Source organism: Triticum dicoccoides, chromosome 3A (assembly GCF_002162155.2).
Source record: "Triticum dicoccoides isolate Atlit2015 ecotype Zavitan chromosome 3A, WEW_v2.0, whole genome shotgun sequence".
Classification (NCBI taxonomy): Eukaryota; Viridiplantae; Streptophyta; class Magnoliopsida; order Poales; family Poaceae; genus Triticum; species Triticum dicoccoides.
Window position 1 is genome coordinate 53,693,866 of NC_041384.1, and position 19,926 is coordinate 53,713,791.

At 49.0% G+C, this 19,926-nt stretch overlaps 1 protein-coding gene across 2 annotated transcripts in view; it reads left to right on the top strand.

Moving 5' to 3' along the window:
* The first annotated feature begins 9,683 nt into the window (after positions 1–9,683).
* The window catches only part of LOC119267053 (probable trehalose-phosphate phosphatase 4), a 29,620-nt gene continuing 19,377 nt past the window's right edge, over positions 9,684–19,926 (top strand). For both annotated transcript variants that reach the window (XM_037548353.1, XM_037548354.1), the window contains exons 1-2: positions 9,684–9,795; positions 9,878–9,969. In XM_037548353.1, coding sequence (XP_037404250.1) covers positions 9,723–9,795; positions 9,878–9,969 — 165 coding nt within the window. In that variant the 5' untranslated portion in view covers positions 9,684–9,722. The remainder of the gene's footprint in view (positions 9,796–9,877; positions 9,970–19,926) is intronic.

The window sequence follows — 19,926 nt, forward strand, 5'->3', positions numbered from 1 at the left end:
TGCGGAAAAAGTACATCACTAAACAAATTGAATGTCATCTTACCACATCCATCTTTTAGTGTCAGGTCTAAGTTTGTGAGAGTCAATCCTGGGCACAACTCCTGTAGTTCCAAACAAACCAAGCAGAATTAAAAACCAAGATCCAAAATTAGAGATCAACAAGCACATGTGAGGCTCTGGTTCTTACATCGATCTGCTTCTGCAAATAACACGGCGGCTTTCTTATGGGCAGTTAATGTTCAGTCATGTTCCACCACTCAGTGGCGGAGCTTGATGAAGATTGTTCAGTCATGCCCTTATTTTGGATGGGCCCTAGGCTGTCACACTCACCACCCTTACAGAGTTCTGAAGGGCTGATGGGTTGAACTTTACCATCACTAGCACTACCGGTAAGGTGCACAGGTTGGATCTCAAGTTTTAGTTTTCTCTCTTTTTACTACTCCCTCCGTCCCATAATATAAGAACGTTTTTTACACTAGTGTAGTGTTAAAAACGTTCTTATATTTTGGGACAGAGGGAGTAGTTCGGAAACTTTGCCTTCCTAAATTGCAGGAAAGTCATCAATATAATGTATCTACAAGGAAGGTGGTGCCTCCACTCATCTTGTTGTCTCATGCTGCTACAAGCTTGCCACCATAAGACTTGTCAAGGTCCAATGGGGACGTGCCACTCAATACTATGGATGGGTCCTAGGCCGCCGCACCTTTTGCCATGGCCCAGCCCATGACAGGCAGCAGCAAAGGGTGCCTTTCCAGAGCAAGGTGGTTGAGATGGGTGCCCATGCGCCCATCCATCAGTCCCCTCAACAATCTTCATCAAGCTTGGGCGGCTGCACCATTTGCCATGGTGCAGCCCATGACAGGCAGCAGCCATAAAGGGCGCCTCTTCAGAGCAAGGTGCTTGAGATGGGCGTCCATGCGCCCATCCATCATCACAACAGCTGCTGAGTACATCCATTCCATCCATGGTGTTTGCCCATTCTTGGCAAAGGAAGAAGTGATGCAACTCCAATGGAGGTGGAGCAGCCCACAATGTGCCCATTCTTGGCAAAGGAAGAAGTGATGCAACTCCAATGGAGGTGGAGCAGCCCACAATGTGCCCATTGTTGGCAAAAGAAGGAAGAGATGCAACTCCAATGGAGGTGGAGGGGCCCACGATGCTATATGTTGTATATTTTTTATTTTTTATTTATTGATGCCTGGTGGTGATGTTTGGCCATTCTTGGCAAAAGAACAAGAGATGTAATTATTTATACTCCATTTAGAGGTATATATAGATGCTGCACGTGAACAGAGGCGGAGTTTGAGCATAATCCAAGACGGGGCCATTAGCTGAAGGGAGGCAAATTAATAGGGAAGGAGGGGCTAATCTCTAGTTTAAACACTAGTTAGGCCTAAAATAGAGCATATTCTTCAAATGGTTGTAAAAGTTAAGGGGGGCTATTGCCCCCGTTGGTCTACACAAAGCTCCGCCACTGCACGTGAACGCTGAATGAAGTTACATCAGGGCTGACGAGAAGTGCATCGATGCACAGCCTGTACCCGCACAACCCAGCTACACTCCATTGTCAGGAGTGTTTCAGGTAGGCCAACTCCACCGCACGACTTCAAACGGACGTCCGGTTTGGCCGGATTTTGTTCCTTTGAGACGGCGATGGGTTCGTCCGTGTCCGGTCTTGTCCGTTGGGTTGTGCGTACGCCCACCGTGCGGCCGCACCCCAAATCACGTCCGCGTTGGACATGATTAAAAAAAACAGAAAAACGTAAATAAAATGACTAAAAAGTAAATAAATCCAGTTAAAAAAACATAAAACATAGTTAGGGGGTCACGACCACAAAACGGTCCAGTTTAGCAGTTCACTTGACGGCCCAGTGCCATAATTGACATAAAAAATTTAAAAAACGTCGCCAGCGTTCTTCTGCTGCGCCCGTCGATGCCGTGGCCCTCGCCGTCTTCAGTGGCCGCCGGTGTCGTCGTCGTCGCTGACGAGGTCGACGTAGGCCGGCGGCGCGTGGTACACGGGGGCGGCCTAGAAGGCTGGAGGTGCCTGCACCACCTCCTCCCGGGCGAGGCCTCCCGCTCCGGTGACCACGGCGGCGTGGGGCACCAGTTCACGCCCCCCATGGCGTCGGCCATCTCCGGAGCCGTGCATGACCAGCTCCAGTGCTGGCCCACCAGATCCGGGTGGAACGCGGCCACCGGCGCGTCCTGCATCGGCTCCTTCGCCGCCACCATGTCCAACTCGGGGATGGCAACGTCGCCGGCCGCAGAGAGGGCCATCGTCTCCTCGAGGCTCGGCCATTGGCGCTCATCATGCGTGTTCATGGAGTCCTCCATGACACGCTGCATGAGCCGTGCCTCCTCCTCCGCTGTCATGCGAGGAGGTGGAGGTGGTGACGGAGACGGGGAAGGCGACGGCGTGGGCGTGAGGCCGCACACCCGCGTACGCCCGCGCACCTCCAGACGTGGCCGCCGCGGCCCCGACATTGTGCCGACGAAGTAGGACGCGCGCCGCGTGTCGTGCTCGTCCTGGAGCCAGGTGTCCTAGAGGCCGGAATCGGGGGCGTACCTATCGTCGAAGTAGAGGTCGTCGGGGAGGAGGCGGCAGCGGCGCTCGATCTCATCGCGGCGTGCACGGCCGCTTGTCGGCACCGGCGGGATCGGGACCCGGTCGGCGCTGATGTGCCAGTTGTTGGGGAGGTGGACGTCGCTCCACGGGACCGGCGTCCTCGTCTCCCAATAGCGTCGTCACGCGTCGGTGCTGAGGTACTGCCGATCGCGCTCGCCGGCAGGCCTAGGGGCGATGGTGAAGGGGGCCGGCGCGGGGGCTCGACGGGAGGAGCGCGGCGGTGACGGGGGCTCCTCCTTCATGGAGCCGCGGCGGCGGCCCGAAGAGGAGCCGGCCTCGCGGTCGTGCTTCCCCTTGCGGCCGTAGTTCCATAGCCCCATGGCTGCGCCCGGCCGGCGACTTCGAGGACGGGGAGCGGCTAGGGTTTGGGGGTGTCGGTTTTCGAGGAGGCAAAGAGGGGCCGGAGTGGGAAGTGTGGACGACGACCGGTCCACGGGTTCCCATTTAAGAAGGATGGCGGCCGTTTAATGGCCGGATGACAGATGGGGCCACCCGCGCGTGCGCATTGATGTTGGGCGGTGGGAGGTAGGTGGCCGCCTGCTACACGGCCCCGACGCAGATGAGCGCGCGTCCGTTTGCCGTCTGTCGCGACCCAAACCTGACGTAAATTTACGCTCGAAATGGGTCGAACCGGACACAAAATGGACAAGAGGGCCAATCTCATTCATCCTACAGATTTTTGCTCTGTGTATCTTACTTCTCTTATTTGTTCTTTAATTCTGTTTGGTCATATTTATGCGTGCTGATTCTGTTCTCAATGATTCAAATATTTCTGAAAATTAGTACTCCCTCCGTCTCAAAATTCTTGTCTAAGGTTTGTCTAAATACGGATGCATCAAGTCACATTTTAGTAGTATTAGATACGTCCATATCTAGATAAATTTAAGACAAGAATTTTGGGACGAAGGAAGTAAATAGAAAATCCATCTCACCATTATAGCAAGTACACATGTTAGTTCTTGCTCTCTTTCAAAAATATGTGTCATTTATAGAGGAGCAAGAGCATGTCGTAATTTGTGCTCATGTATGGAAATTAGGCTATATCTTTGATTATTTTCTAATAATTTTTAGGTAAATCTAAATTTCTTAATAAAATACTGAAAATATTTTGAATAGCAAAGCATAAAACCAAGCCACGATCCCTTCTTAATGTCAGGTTCATCTAGACGAGGGCTTCATCAGATACATCTCACTTGCTTATCCTAGCATCCTTTTGCCCCTGGAATTATGCTTTTTGTTATCTCTTGAGTTACTTGTTTTCTCCAACTCTTGCCATAACTGTTTAATGGTAAATGTATGCAAAAGGGAAAAAAAATCTTATTTATATCTCATGGGCGTAAACCCCGTGGCCTGATGAGCGACATGACTGACCATGGCCTGACGCAAATGCCATGAATCACACATAGCGAACGATGCGTAGTACTCGTCCAAGTTGCCGCTTTTTTCCAACCCCCCTCGAACTGGAGTATTTTGATCCGGCGTGGGCCAGAGTAATATGTTATTTTTTTGTTCCTCCGCTTCTATTTTTGTTTCTCTTTTCGTCTTCCTTTTTCCTACATTTTTCAAATAACACGAAGCATTTTTTAGAAAACACAAAATTAGTTACATGAACATTTTCCCTAAAATACACAAACATTTTATATTTTATAACATATGAATTATTATTGTATTTATTGTTCAAAATTAGTTTTTAGTTCTACATATGTAAAAATAAAAAACAAGGCTTATCTATTTAGTGGGCCGCATTTAACCTAGCCCATTAGCTTAAAAACGATCTTAAATAGGGGTATCCTATTATATTTAAGTAATGGAAAACGATCTTGAGTGTTCTATATGATACTGTGATGGAGAATTATAAAAAATCAGGTAGGGCACCCTATATTCGAGTGTAACATTTTAGTATGGCAAACTGGTCCTCCGAGCAAGTTTTCTTTTCCATTATACTGCCTTTTCTCCTATCCCAGTGAAAGTCCTAAAAGTGCCCTAACAGTATCTCAAATGCTGGTACTATTACATAGTTACTATATAGGCTATATATACTGCTAAGTAAATGACTGGACATCATTGCGGTTTTTTTCTTGACAGTTAGAATCAATAGCATGGAAGCTGTAGTAGCATTCAGACATGATTCTATTGCTCATAGAGGCCATATTTGTGTCTCTGAGAAAGCTTGTTTGCTTATCAAATAGGAGTACATATTTTGCTATTGTGACTTTGCACATTAAAACACATTGCAAGGATAGATATCAGAACAATGAGCATGCAAGTTGGCCTCCTCGAATTATTGCTCTTTAGCTCTCCCTATTAAAGATCAAAGTATCCACTTCACTAATTTAATATGATTTTGCAGGTACTTATTCTTCTCCAAGAAGGGTTATCAGGGGAGGAGGGGCATACAGAGGCAGGGCACAAATGGGCACGCAAATAGTTTAAGGTACATCTGCCATGTATAAAGTTAGATTCTACTCACACCCTAAAAAAAAACATATCCTGCTATGAATAATAGAGAAAGTCACTATTCAAATGAGAACTTGAAATTCCTACTGTTTACAACATGGCCTTTTCTCTTTTGTTTGTCAAGAAAGGGTTAAATCTGGATACTGAAATTTCTTGCATGCTAGGCTCATAGTTCACCACGTTGTTCCGTGATTTTTGTGTGATCTTCTGAGGTTTCTAATGTACTGTGTGTTGCTAGCAACTTATGAAGGCATACTAGCTTTCCCTTGATTCCTAACATGCATGATTTCTCTTAATACAAGAATTATGTATATATTTCACAAGCTTGTTTGCCTGTCAAATCTAAGCTTTGTTTTATCAGTCACTCCACCCAATTAATGTGAATTATAATGATTAATCACGTAAATACATATTACTGGAAAATGACTCGCTCAAAATGGTTACTTTAGGAGTTTGATGTTTTAGCTTGTTCAACTTGCTTAAATGTACTTGCAGGTTGATTTTTCTGTAGAGTTTGTGAACTAGGACTGCACAGGACTGTACGGGCAGGTGAGCTCAACCTCCTCTCTTTTCATTATCTCTATTGTGCATGTCTATATATAATATGTTAGCGCAACATAAGTCATGAGCTGTCTAGTGAATTAGTCGACAATAAATGTTGTAAACAATAAATGAAAGACATTACGAAAAATGAAAAAGGCACACACTTGTCAACGATAAAGCAAAGTTTTCGTGGGTATACCTGTAAAACAGCGCTAAGACCTCACCTTTTAGAAATAATTACAATTATGAAAACATGGATCAAATTGCTGAATTGAATAAATTTGGTGCTATCATATACCCACCATGTTCATGACTAGAGGTAAGCGGAACCAAATCAGTGACACCTGTTATAGGGTGAACCACCACCTCTGAAAATGTATTATGCGAAAATGATTCCCTCAATCAAATTGGCTAGTTGAAGTTAGAGTTTGATGTTTTAGTTTGTTTGACTTTAAATTGGCCAGTGGGCCTCATTTAAGCCAGCCCATTAGCTTAAAAATTATCTTAAATAGGGGTATCCTATATTTAAGTAAAGGTAAATGATCTTGTGTGTTCTATATGATACTGTGATGGAGAATTATAAAAAATTAAGTAGGGCATCCTATATTTGAGTGTAAAATTTTAGTATGGCAAACTGGTCCTCCGAGCAAGTTTTCTTTTCCATTACACTGCCTTTTCTCCTATCCCAGTGAAAGTCCTAAAAGTGCCCTAACAGTATCTCAAATGCTGGTACTGTTACATAGTTACTATATAAGCTATATATACTGCTAAGTGAATGACTGGCCATGATCGCTGTTTTTTTTCTTGACAGTTAGGATCAATAGCATGGATGCTGTAGTAGCATTCAGACATGATTCTATTGCTCATAGAGGCCATATTTGTGTCTCTGCGAAAGCTTGTTTGCTTATCAAATAGGAGTACATATTCTGCTATTGCGAGTTTGCGCATTAAAACACATTGGAAGGATAAATATCAGACAAATGGGCATGAAAGTTGGCCTCCTCAAATTATTGCTCTTTAGTTCTCCCTATTAAAGATCAAAGTATCCACTTCACTAATTTAATATGATTTTGCAGGTACTTATTCTTCTCCAAGAAGGGTTATCAGGGGAGGAGGGGCATACAGAGGCAGGGCACAAATGGGCACGCAAATAGTTTAAGGTACATCTGCCATGTATAAATATCAGACAAATGAGCATGAAAGTTGGCCTCCTCAAATTATTGCTCTTTAGCTCTCCCTATTAAAGATCAAAGTATCCACTTCACTAATTTAATATGATTTTGCAGGTACTGATTCTTCTCCAAGAAGGGTTACCAGGGGAGGAGGGGCATACAGAGGCAGGGCACAAATGGACATGCAAATGTATAGAGGTGAGGAGGACCACCCTGTAATATGTAAAATGCTTATCCAATCATGTTCTCGATACCCCCCAAAATTCAGAATTTGTTTTTGGCAAAATTTGATAATATTGATAGAAGGTACATCTGTCATGTATAAAGTTAGATTCAACTCACACCATAAAAAAACCAAATAATAATAATAATACATATCCTGCTATGAAATAGAGAAAGTCACTATTCACACGAGACTTGAAATTCCTACTATCTACAAAATGACCTTTTCTCTTTTGTTTTTCAAAATTTTTTTTGAGGAAAAGAGTGATACAGATCACTCAGATGGCACATTACAATCAGTAATTAGGATATCCCTAATCACTTCTGGCACAGCAGCCACCATATACATGTCTCCACCTCCACCTCCAGCATAGCTTGCGCCTCTGCTTCCTCCAGTGTCACACTCGAATTGACCTGCCTTGCCAATGAGAAAAAACGGCTGCCCCCTGCGGTCTCTTGCAATAGGCCCAGCAGTACTCACCCCGGAGTCAGCCGAGTAACCAGCGTCCATATTTAACTTAACCCAACCATCCTCAGGGGGAATCCATCTAGTAATATTGTGTGTGGAAGCTTTTGCAGTCTGTATTGACGGAGATTGCTTGTTCTCCTGGTGCCGATCATCTGGGAAACAGGGGGTGTTGAACCACTGTTGCACAGCCTCTTTCCCTGAACCTGCTAGCGAACCATGACCACCAACACCAAGTTCAGCAACATGTTGCTCCAGAAACGCTGCCGATTGGCCTACTGTCTCTTTCCCAGACTTAAAAATGCAGTCATTTCTCAGGTGCCAACAACGCCAGAGAAGAAGTAGAATTTTTGCCCGGGTTTCAGTGCTGCATGTAGATAACAGATTCTGCAGCCAATCCTCTCCCGACTCCTGGAATATATTTTCACCTGGGAGCTCCCACAGTGCTCTCATTTCATTCCTTGCTTTTTGTGCATGCCACCACAGCAGGAAATTCATTTTCCTCCACACAGCCGCAAATACTACAAACGCTGCTGATCTCCAGCGAGCGCTTCCACCTATTCTTCTTTGTAGCCAGTGTGCCTGTAGCAACCCTCCAGCCGAATACTCTAACTTTTGCAGGAACTTTGGACTTCCAAATAATGTCCCAAATACTTCAGTCATACGGCTCGTTAGACGAACAAGAAGCACGAGTTCCACTTTGAGATTTGAGAGAGTATGCCAATTTGTAGGCGCTCTTAACAGTAAACATACCTGTTTTTTCATAGTTCCAAGCCAGACAATCCTCCACATTCTCCCTTGGAATTTTAATGTTACATATTGCCTCCGCATCAAACGGGTAGAAGATCTGGTTAACTTCTTGCATCTTTTGTTTTTCGAGAAAGGGTTAAATCTGGATACTGAAATTTCTTGCATGCCAGGCGCATAGTTCACCACGTTTTTCTGTGATTTTTGTGTGACCTTCAGAGATTTCTACTGTGCTGTGTGTTGCTAGCAACTTATGAAGGCATACTAGCTTTCCCTTGATTCCTAACATGCATGATTTCTCTTAATACAAGAATTATTTATATATTTTCACAAGCTTGCTTGCCTGTCAAATCTAAGCTTTGTTTTATCAGTCACTCCACCCAATTAATGTGAATTATAATGATTAATCACATAAATACATATTACGGGAAAATGACTCGCTCAATCAACCTGCAAGTACATAAGCAAGTTGAACAAGCTAAAACACCAAACTCCTACAGAATCTGTCTTCTGGTCATCCAAGTCCCAGTAGTGTTTCTTTAGGATTGTTTTTTGCCTCTTAAATAGCCAAGAATATTGTTTCTGGAAACTGCCAGTTTAACTAGCTCATTTAGAATCTATTTGAATAAAACTGAGAAGCGGCATACGGGAATGACTGAAAATCTCATTTTTACAAGTTTACTAGCTACATTTGTTGAGTTCATGTTTGTGCTTAGGGTGTAGAGTCGTAGAGAAATGATTATGTAAATAAGGCTAAATTTCAGTTCTTGCTTCTTGAACTGCATCACTTTTCATATATCACTAACTTGCTGCTCATCTATCCTTTTCAGGTCACGCCGTCGTGGCTGCACTGGTTCTGCTTACCACCGTCACTGCAGCAAGCCCAACTGGCTACTGGGGTTACCTCTGTGATGGTGGGAACTACAGTGCGCCCAGCAAGTACCAGCAGAACCTTGAACAGCTCTCCGCCACGCTGCCTGAAGCAGTCGCCTCCTCCCCCACTTTGTTCCACACGCAGGCAGTTGGCTCCAGCCACGATAGAGCATATGCTCTGGCAAGATGCCGCGGTGACACAGAGGCCGACGACTGCAGGAGATGCCTTACACAGGCCTTCCAGGATGCCCGGGCTGTTTGCACGTTCAGGAAGGGTATTTCCATCTACTACGACACGTGCAGCCTCTGGTTCGCTGAGAAGAAGATCAAAATTCATCTTGGAGATTCGCAGTCAGTCCTTAGGGCGGATGGTCCCCCTATACCTACCCAATGCAAGGCCTTCCAGAACGATGCCAGTACACTTATCGCAGATGTGGCGAGGAAGGCATCAGATTCTTCTCAAAGATATGCCACGGGAGAAAAGGGTCGTGATGAGCGTGCCTGCAACTACACACTATACACTCTTGCTGACTGTCTACCTGGAATTTCAGCTGCTCAGTGTCAGGTCTGTTTGGAAGATCTAACCTCTACACCAGGCCTGAGTGGTGGGCAAATGGGTGAGCGAAAGGCTACCCTGTTGTGCAGTTACCGTTTGGAGCCTTATCAGTTCTTCAGGGATACAAAAGGTGAGTTACCATGAGATGCAGAATTGAATGCTTCTTCTGTTGGTCATATGCTTTCCTTGAATAATGTGTCAACTACATACAGGACACAAGAACAAGACTGTTTGGATCGTGGTGGGTGTAGCGGGAGGCGCAGTGCTACTGGCAATCGCCTTGCTACTTTGGTGGTGGCTTCTGGTAAGTTTTTCCCGATTCTCAGTAATCCAACTAATGATGTATTGCATCTTACCCTGGACACCCTTTGCTCAATTTAGTACACGTACAATGTTAATATCACACACTCCCCCTCAAGATATAATCATGCCCATCTTGCTACAAATGGTGGCTAGATGTTATCACCCCAGCCATCTGTCAGGAACCGAACTGTAATCGAGCTAATCTAGCACTCAATTGTCACAAATTCAGAGAAGAATTGGGGAATTTCGGCTAGGGTTTATACTGCTTAAAATAGGGAAAGTAGCTCAGCACGCCACTGGGGAAAGTAGCTCAGCACGCCACAGGTGGCTAGGGTATACACCCAGATACATCAATCATGTCCAGAATGGAGAGGAATGAGTTGGCTTTATAGCCATTACAGCAAGAATGCAGCGAAGGAAATAAAACAGAGCATATGCCGCTCTGGAAAGTAAACAGTGACAGGAGCGAGACTCGTAGCCGTTAGATTGAAGATCGACGAGCGACTGCAATCAGCCGTTGGCGAACCATTATCCTGACGGGCGAGCCACAGGATGATGCATCGATGGCTGAGAATGAATCTGGCATGCAGAAACAGGGGATATTCTGTAGTGTTTCTTCAGATAGCAGCAAACAGCATGACAATTCCCCCTGATTAAGACTGAGCTTGTCCTCAAGCTTGAAATGATGGGAACACCTTTTGAATGAACGCCGAGTCCTCCCAGGTAGCAGCTACAAGGGGCAGGTTAACCCATTTAACAAGCCATCTGACTACTGGTGTACTTATGTTGCCTTGTGGTCTGGGGATGAGTTTTCTGTCCAAAACTGCTTCAGGTTCCATTCGAATCATACCATCTGATCCTACCAAGGGCAGGTGCTTGGAGGGAACCACCAGAGGACCAATATGCTTCTTGAGCTGGCTCACATGAAAGGTGTGGTGCAATTGGCAGCCTTCTGGTAGGAGCAATTTATAAGCAACCTTGCCAATCTTCTGAAGAATTTTGAGGGGACCATAAAACTTGGAGTGCAGTTTGAGGTGCCTGTGCAAGCTTAGGGATGTATGCCTATAAGGCTGTAACTTCAAATATACCATATCTCCCACAGAGAAGTCCCTTTCTTTCCGAAAAGTCCATTCTGCACCCGAGCTCATATGCTCCCGCATGAACAGTAAAATCGAAAAAAATTCAAAAAATTCCAAATTTTTTTTGAGACAAACATTGACAAAAGTTCTAAGTGCCTGCAAAAAATCGTCATGAAATCACATCCCTAGAAGGCGTGGCAAAAAAAACAAATTCAGTGCTTCAAAATGCGTTTGAAAGTAGCTTTTTCAGAGTACTTTTTTTGTTTTTTTTGCCACGCCTTCTAGGAATGTGATTTCATGACGAATTTTTGCAGGCACTTAGAACTTTTGTCAATGTTTCACTCAAAAAAAATTTGGAATTTTTTGAATTTTTTTCGATTTTACTGTTCATGCGGGAGCATATGAGCTCGGGTGCAGATTAGCCGCGTCCCTTTCTTTCCTTCTTTTGTCAGCATAGTGTTTCATCCTAGCTTGTGCTTTGAGGAGATTTTGTTTGATAACTTCGAGGGCCCCTTCCCTGTTCTGAAGAAGATTGTCACTGTCCTCACAGATAGTGTCAGGGAGGGCTGATTCTGCAAATCATGGTGGGAGGGAATCCATATAAGGCCTGGAAGGGTGTCATTTGCAATGCAGTGTGGAAACTGGTGCTGTACCACCATTCAGCCAAGGATAACCACCCATGTCACTTTTTAGGCTGTTAAAAACACATGCATCTGAGATAATTTTCCAGGCATTGGTTTACTCTTTCCGTTTGTCCATACGATTGTGGGTGGTAGCTTGTGCTCATGTGCAGCTTGATCTTGAGGGACTTGAACAATTTCTGCCACAAGTGACTAGTGAAGATTTTATCCCTGTCAGTTACAATGACCAAGGGCATGCCATGCAACTTGAAAACTGTATCAGAGAAGGCTCTTGCCACAGATTGCACTGTGATGGGGTGTTTCATGGCTATAAAGTGTGGATACTTGGTGAACCTTTTGTTCTCAGATAGGGGCAATCCTTCCACAAAGTCCATGCTGATGTGTGCCCATGCGAAATCAGGAACAGGCAGGGGTTTTAGGAGACCAGGGTAAGGGGAGTGCTCTGCTTTGTTGAGCTGACAGACTGGGCATTCCTTGACAAAGGTAATTACATCTTGTTTGAGGCCTTGCCAATGAAAGACAAGTTTGACCCATTGGTAGGTGGCTCTTTCACCAGAATGGGCTCCTAATTCCGAAGCATGAAAGGTTTTTAAAATGTCTGTTCTGAGGGAAGTTGATGTGCCAACCACAACTTTGTTATGGAATCTCAATATGCCATTTTTGTAGGAGTAAGAGCTTGGACTGTCTTTACTGACAGCACATTCAGCTATGAGTTCCTGCACCCTTGTGTCAGACTTGTAGCTCTTGACTACCTCTTTTATCCAAGTAGGAGTGTTGGTACTCACAGTGAGCATGGACACCATGTATTTGACTCTGGATAAAGCATCAGCAGCTTTATTTTCTTTCCCCTTCTTGTATTCTACTGTGAAATTGTATCCCAAAAGCTTGAGCAGTAATTTATGTTGTATGCCTTCAGTCAACTTTTGCTCCTGAATGTATTTGAGGCTCTCTCTGTCTGTTCTAATCACTAGAGAAGTTGCTAAGTAGTGCTTCCACTTCTTTACTACTTCAATAATTGCTAAAGCTTCCTTGTCATATGTAGACATGGCTGCTGCTTTTGGTCCAATAGTTCTGCTGAAATAGGAAACGGGCCTCCCCTCTTGCATTAAGACAGCTCCTAGTCCATAGCCACAAGCATCTGCCTCCAAAATGAAGGGCTTAGTGAAGTCAGGTAGGGCTAGGAAAGGTGCATTTGTTAACTTGTCCTTAAGTGTGAGGAATGCTTGCTCTTGTTGTTCTTGCCAAACAAATGCATCCTTCTTCAAGCAGTCAAACAGGGGTCTGCAAATAAGGCCATATCCCTGGATAAACCTTCTGTAATACCCACTTAGTCCAAGGAAGCTTCTGAGCTCAGTGACATTTGTGGGTGCTGGTCATTCTTGAATTGCTGTGATCTTTGCAGGGTCAGTGGCTACTCCATCCTTGCTGATAACATGGCCTAGATATTCTACTTTAGATTGACCAAAGGAGCACTTGTCCAGTTTGGCATACAGTTGGTTTTCTTGGAGTGTAGCAAATACTTTGGACAAGTGGACTTTGTGTTCTAGGGTCTGACTGAACACTAGGATGTCGTCAAAGAACACTACCACAAATTTGAAAGGACCAAACAGCAAGTTCATGAGAGTTTGAAATGTTGGAGGGCCATTTGAAAGGCCAAAAGACAGTACTAGAAATTCAAAGTGCCCCTGAAGTGTGGAGAAAGCAGTTTTGTGGATATCGTCCTCTGCCATTCTAATTTGGTGATAGCCATTTCTGAGACCAATCTTGGAGAAAATCTGAGCTCCCTTTAGCTAATCTAGGAGATCTTCTATCATAGGTATTGGGTACTTGTTTTTAATTGTGACGGAGTTCAACTTCCTATAATCAATGCATAGTCTCCATGAACCATCCTTCTTTTTCACTAAGAGAAGAGGAGAAGAAAATGGGCTGGTACCTGGGCCTAATGAGGCCAGCTTTTAGGAGGTCCTGGATGATTTTCTCAAGTACCTCTTTTTGGTGGTGAGGAACTCTGTAAGGTCTCTGGTTTACAACCTTTGTTCCTTCAACCAATGGAATTCTATGATCACAGGGCCTGCTAGGGGGTAAGCCAGTAGGGGAAGAGAAGATTTTCTCATATTTCTGGAGTACTGGTTGGAGCTCTTGAGGTACTTGCTGGGCTGCTGCAATTGGTTCAGAGCAGGCAGTAGTAAACAAGAAGAAACCACAAACAGCTTGGTCCATGACCTTATCAGCAGTGTCTACAATCTCAGGAGGTCTTTCCCAGGGTACAGTCTCATCCACAAAGGTCACTAGTGTCTTCTTTGGTGTTGTAATCCGTATTTCCATTAAGATGAAATCCATTTGTAAAGGGTTATGTTTCCTCAGCCAATCCACCCCTAAGATCATGTCATACCCTTAAGATTCAGAACCCTGAAAGTGTCTGTAAACTGATGACCTTGTATGGTATATGGACAGTTGTGGGCTGTGAAATCACTCCATAGGACCCCTCCACTGGCCACAACTACTTTAATCTTGGGTGTATCGATGATGAGGGAACCACAGGATGATGCATCGATGGCTGAGAATGAATCTGGCACGCAGAAACAGGGGATATTCTGTAGTGTTTCTTCAGATAGCAGCAAACAGCATGACACCATCATTGCTGCCAAAGCTGCTTTTGCCAAGCCATTCTTCATGGAGGTATTCGTCTTGGTTGTCTGGTGCATTTGGAAGCAGAAGGAATAGAAAGATTTTTGAGAATACTAACCCTGGTTTCTCCTCTTTAGAAAGGAATGTACATCTTTATCTTTTAGGCTCTCCTCTGAGCTTGCTGCTCCTCTTGGCTGCTGGCTCAACTCTCTGGCCTAGGCCCTTGTACAACCCCTTTCTTTCTCTTTGTATATACTTGTACGAAGTGGCCCAAGATCTTTCACTTCAAATGTTTTCCCCAATCTCTCCTTGAGGTATTTAATTTCTTCAACATCATCATCAGTTACCATTATATCATCAACATACACCACCAGGATAGCAGGGGGTATCAGGTGGAAACACACTATCTTCTGAAAATCTGGAAATTTTTGTTGTGGTCAATTTGATGTCATCTCAGCCCCCTCCCAGTCATTTTGCAGAAAACTACCTGCAAACCACATTCTGCAGTTTGCAAAGAACCCCTTCTTAAATGTCTGTCCTCAAAATTCAGCCCGCTGGTACACTTTGTGGATGCATGGTCCTGGACCTTCCCGGGCCTGTGCCATTTGGGCCTGTCAGAGATTTCCATCAAAAGTAGCACTAGTGTTGTTAGCTGACAGTCAACAAGTTTTCTATTAGAGGACAACTGAAATATTTAACTATCCAATTCTTTTCAAGCAATGCATTTGGTTACAACCCATTCATTTTGAAAACTGCAACACTGATTATGCTGGAACATATATCTATATCTATAAAAATAAACCAAAATTTGGAGTATGGATATTGGTAGGAGCTAGGACCCTACCGGGTCTAGGGTGGAGGTTGTAGGGGAAGGAGGGTACTGGACGTGGCGGAGCTCGCGGTCGCCGGCGACAGGGCGCCGTCGTGCTGTGCGAGGGAGGAGGCGGCGGCGCAAAGAGCAGGAGGCGGCTAGGGTTAGGGTCCGACTCCTCTGGGAGCCGGGCAATAGAATTATTCTTATTGCTTCCTCATGAACGAGTCTTACAACTAGTATATATAACCACAATGGAAAATAAAATAGATAACTTGCGGGCTAAGCCCCTAACTAAATATGCCCAGTGGGCCTCCTACGGCTGCCCGGTCATAACATCTCTCCCCGCCTGCGCAAACAGCTCGTCCTGGAGCTGAAAGTCGGGGTAGTGTTGGCGGAACTCGTCGCGCTGCTCCCAAGTAGCGTCCTCCCCTGGGAGGCCAGCCCACTGAATCAACACATACCACACCCCGCGATGAAGCTGCGCCTTCAAGACCTTCTCCGGCTCCGGAAGGAGGCGCCCGTCGAAGGTCGGAGGAAGCGCCAGAGGGGCCGCGGGTGGCTCCCCGCGGAAGGGCTTCAGCAGCCCCACATGGAAGACGTCGTGGATGCGGGCACCCGCCGGAAGCTGAAGACGGTAGGCCACCTTCCCGATGCGCTCCAAAACAGCAAAGGGCCCGGCGTAGCGAGGGCCCAGCTTGCGCTTCGCGCGTGGGTCCAGCGACTGCGTAGAGCGATGAAGGAGACGCAACCAAACCCAGTCACCCACCGCGAACTCCGCCTCGCGATGGTGGTCGTCGTAGTAGTGCTTGGCCAGCTGCTGGGCCTGAAGGAGGCGTTGCCGGACCTCGGCCAGCATCTCGTCATGGCGCCGCATGAAATCACCGGCCACCTTTGTCCGAGCCGTCGCCGGATCAACCGGCAGTATGGGCGGGGGCGGCCAGCCGTAGACCACCTCAAATGGAGTGGCGCGCAGGGCGGAGTGATAGGAGGTGTTGTAGCAGTACTCCGCCCACGAGAGCCAATCCACCCAAGCGCGAGGATGATCACCTGTGACACAACGCAAATACATGGCAATCACCTTGTTGACAACCTCAGATTGGTCGTCCGTTTGAGGATGGAAGGCCGTGCTCAGGCGGAGCTTCACGCCCGCCAACCGGAAGAGATCGGCCAGACATGGCCAGTGAACACCAGGTCTCGATCGCTGACGATCGAAGAGGGAACCCCGTGGAGGCGGACGATACCGTCGAAGAAGGCACGAGCCACAGATGCAGCAGTGTAGGGATGACCGAGCGCGATGAAGTGAGCATACTTGGAGAAGCGGTCGACCACCGTGAGAATGACCGATTTGCCGCCCACCTTGGGGAGGCCCTCAATGAAGTCCATGGAGATATCCGCCCAGACCTGAGACGGCACCTCCAAGGGCTGGAGCAGATCAGCCGGCAGGAGTGTCTGTCTTGTTACACTGGCACGTCACACAAGACCGGACCCAGTCACGGACCAGGGCCCGATCACCTGGGATGTAGAAGTCGGCACGGAGACGATGGAGGGTTTTCTGCACACCCTCATGGCCCGCTGAGTGGGCCAGTAGCAGCACCTGGTGATGGAGATCGTCGTGCGCCGGCACGAAGACCCGGCGCCCATGAAGGAGCAATCCGTCGGCAAGGCGCCACGACTCCTCTAGCTCACCCGCAGCCAGTTGCTGCTGAAGGAGGAGGGCGTCTGGCGCGGCGGCTGTCACCCGGTGGATGTCGGTGAAGAGAGCGAACGTAGGCCCTGAGCGTATGCAGAGTGCCGCCCCTTCGGAGTCGCCCCCGGTAGTGTCGTGTTTGGCGTCGCGGCGAGACAGGGCGTCGGCCACGGTGTTAAGGCGGCCTGGGCGGTACTCGACGGTGAAGTCGAAGCCGAAGAGCTTGCTGATCCACTGGTGATGCGGCACGGTCGAGAGCCTCTGGTCCAACAAGAACTTGAGGCTGTAGTGGTCCGTGCGAATCCGGAAAGACCGACCCCACAGATAGGGCCGCCAATGGCGCACTGCCTGCACCAATCCAATGAGCTCTCGCTCATACGCCGCAAGCTTAAGATGGCGCGCGGCGAAGGGCCTGCTGAAGAATGCGAGGGGTCCATCGCCCTAATGAAGGATGACACCGAACCCTGCACCGGAAGCGTCGCAGTCCACAATGAATGGCCGGTCGAAGTCCGGCATCTGAAGGACGGGCCCTGTCATGAGGGCCCCCTTGAGGGCCTTGAACGCCACGGTCGCCTCCTCATCCCAGGCAAAGGCGTCGCGACGGAGCAGGCGCGTGAGTGGAGACGCGATGAGGCCGAACTCCCGGATAAATTTCCGGTAGTAGCCCGCGAGGCCCAGAAACCCGCGAAGAGCCTGCGGTGAATGCGGGTTCGGCTAGGTGGCGACGGCCGCCACCTTGTCGGCGTCCATGGCCACCCCCTCGGCCGAGATGACGCGACCGAGGTAGGCGTCCCGAATGAGCACTTCGAGTGCTTAAGGTGAAGATGCGCTCGAAGCTCGTTGAAGACGATGGCGACGTGATGAAGGTGCTCCGTCCACGAGGCGCTATAGATAAGAATATCATCAAAGAAAACGAGCACAAACCGGCGCAAGTAAGGGTGGAGGACATCGTTCATCAGAGCTTGAAAAGTCGTCGGGTGCATTGGAGAGACCAAACGGCATGACCAAGAAGTCGAAGTGGCCGTGATGAGTCCGAAACGCCGTCTTGGCGATATCATCCGGGTGCATGCGCACCTGGTGGTAACCCGACCGGAGATTGAGTTTGGTGAAGAAGCGCGCCCCATGTAGCTCATCCAGGAGCTCATCGACCACCGGAATAGGAAACTTGTCCTTAAGTGTCAGGGCATTGAGGGCGCGGTAGTCGATGCAGAAGCGCCACGTGCCGTCTGACTTGCGGACGAGGAGTACCGGCAATGTGGAGATCCAGATGATGCCCGCGGCGAGCATGAGTGCACACTAGCACTCCAGCTCGTCCTTCTGCAGCTGCGGATAGCGGTATGGCCGGACCGCCACCGGCGCCGAGCCCGGCAGGAGATGAATGCGGTGATCGTACACCCGGGCAGGCGGAAGGCCCCGCAGCTCGTCGAAGAGGTCGCTGTGCTGCTGCAGGAGGTGCTCCAAGAGTGGGTGCTCAGCCTCGGTAGTGGTCGTCGCCAGCTAAAGTTGGGGCGTCGTCGGTGAGGCGCCCTCCCACCGGACGCGGCGGCCGAGACGCCAGAAGGACATCGTCAAGGTGTCGAAATCCCAAAGGATGGGACCGAGGGTCCGCAAGAAGTCGACACCAAGGATGAAGTCGAAGCAGCCCAAGTCGATGCCTGCACACGTGATGGTGAAATGCTCGTCGCCGATGGTGATGGGTACGTTTCGCGTGAGCCCATGACACCGGAGACGATCGCCGTTGGCCACCGTGACCCGAAGATGCTCCCCGCCCGTCGGCTGAAGCGCTAAGCGGCGCATGGTAGCCTCGGGCAGGAAGTTATGTGTGGAGCCCGTATCCAGAAGGGCCACCAGGCGCTCGCAGTGTATCATCACTGGCAAGAGCATGGTCCGCTCATCGCGGATGCCGGCAAGCGCATGGAGCGAGACCACGAGTGTTGTCACTGGGGCGGCCGCGGGCGCGGCCTCGGCAGCTGCGGCGTCGAGCCCCTCACCCGAGGCGTCCTCCTCAGTGTAGTCGGCCGTCTCCAAGTAGAAGAGTCGCGGGTAGACATGGCCCGACGCGTAGGGCTCATCGCAGTTAAAAGCAAAGCCCCAAGCGCTGACGCTCCAGCTGCTCCGCCTGAGAGAGGCGACGGAAAGGCCACGTCGCAGCCGGGGTGGTAGTCACCGGAGCGGCCGGGGGTGGCCGGGCCGGTGCCGGGGATTGTCGGGCGGCCCGTCGGCCTCCTCGAGCTGGGGCTGCCTGCTGCATGGCCTAGACGCGGCACTCGAAGGCGTGGGCGTAATACATGGCCGTCTGGAGATCCTGGGGTCCCCGGAGCTCCACGTCCACGCGTATGTGATCCGGGAGTCCACCGACGAAGAAGTCGGCCCGCTGCTGCGCCGTCACACCTGACACGTGGCAAGCCAAGGCCTGGAAACGGTCGGCGAAGTCCTGCACCGTGGAGGTGAAGGGAAGGCGGCCTAGCTCTGCCAGGCGGCTCCCGCAGATCGATGGCCTAAAACGAAGGAGGCAGAGCTCGCGGAAGCGCTCCCAAGGGGACATACTGCCCTCGTCCTGCTCGAGGGCGTAGTACCAGGTCTATGCCGTGCCGCGAAGGTGGTAAGAGGCGAGCTAGGTACGCTCCGAGGCAAGGGTGCGCTGCCCGCGAAAGAACTGCTCGCACTGGTTGAGCCAGTTGAGGGGGTCCTCCGTGCCGTCATAAGTGGCGAAGTCCAGTTTGGCAAACTGCGGCGGTGTCTGTGGCGGGGCGCCGTGGCCGATTGCCTCGGAGGTGCGAAGCAGCGAGGACTGGGGCGCCCGGTTAGCATGGCCGCGGCCCGTGTAGTTCCCCGCCGAGTCGGAGGGATCGCCGTACTGCAGAGTGGGCCGGCCACTGTGACGGGGGGTGGCGATGATCCGGTCAGCCAGGCCAGTATTGGGGACGGCGACGGCGGAAAGCGCACTTGCTGGATCGGTACGCCTCCTTGTATGGTAGACCCGGGCCCCGAGCTGGACGGTGGCGGGGCCGGCAGCTGCGGCTGCATCGGCACGGACCCGGGTGGCGTGGGGGGCGCGGAGAGGGCCGGGGCCGGCCACTACGGCCATTGGGGCGCGACCGCGAGCGGC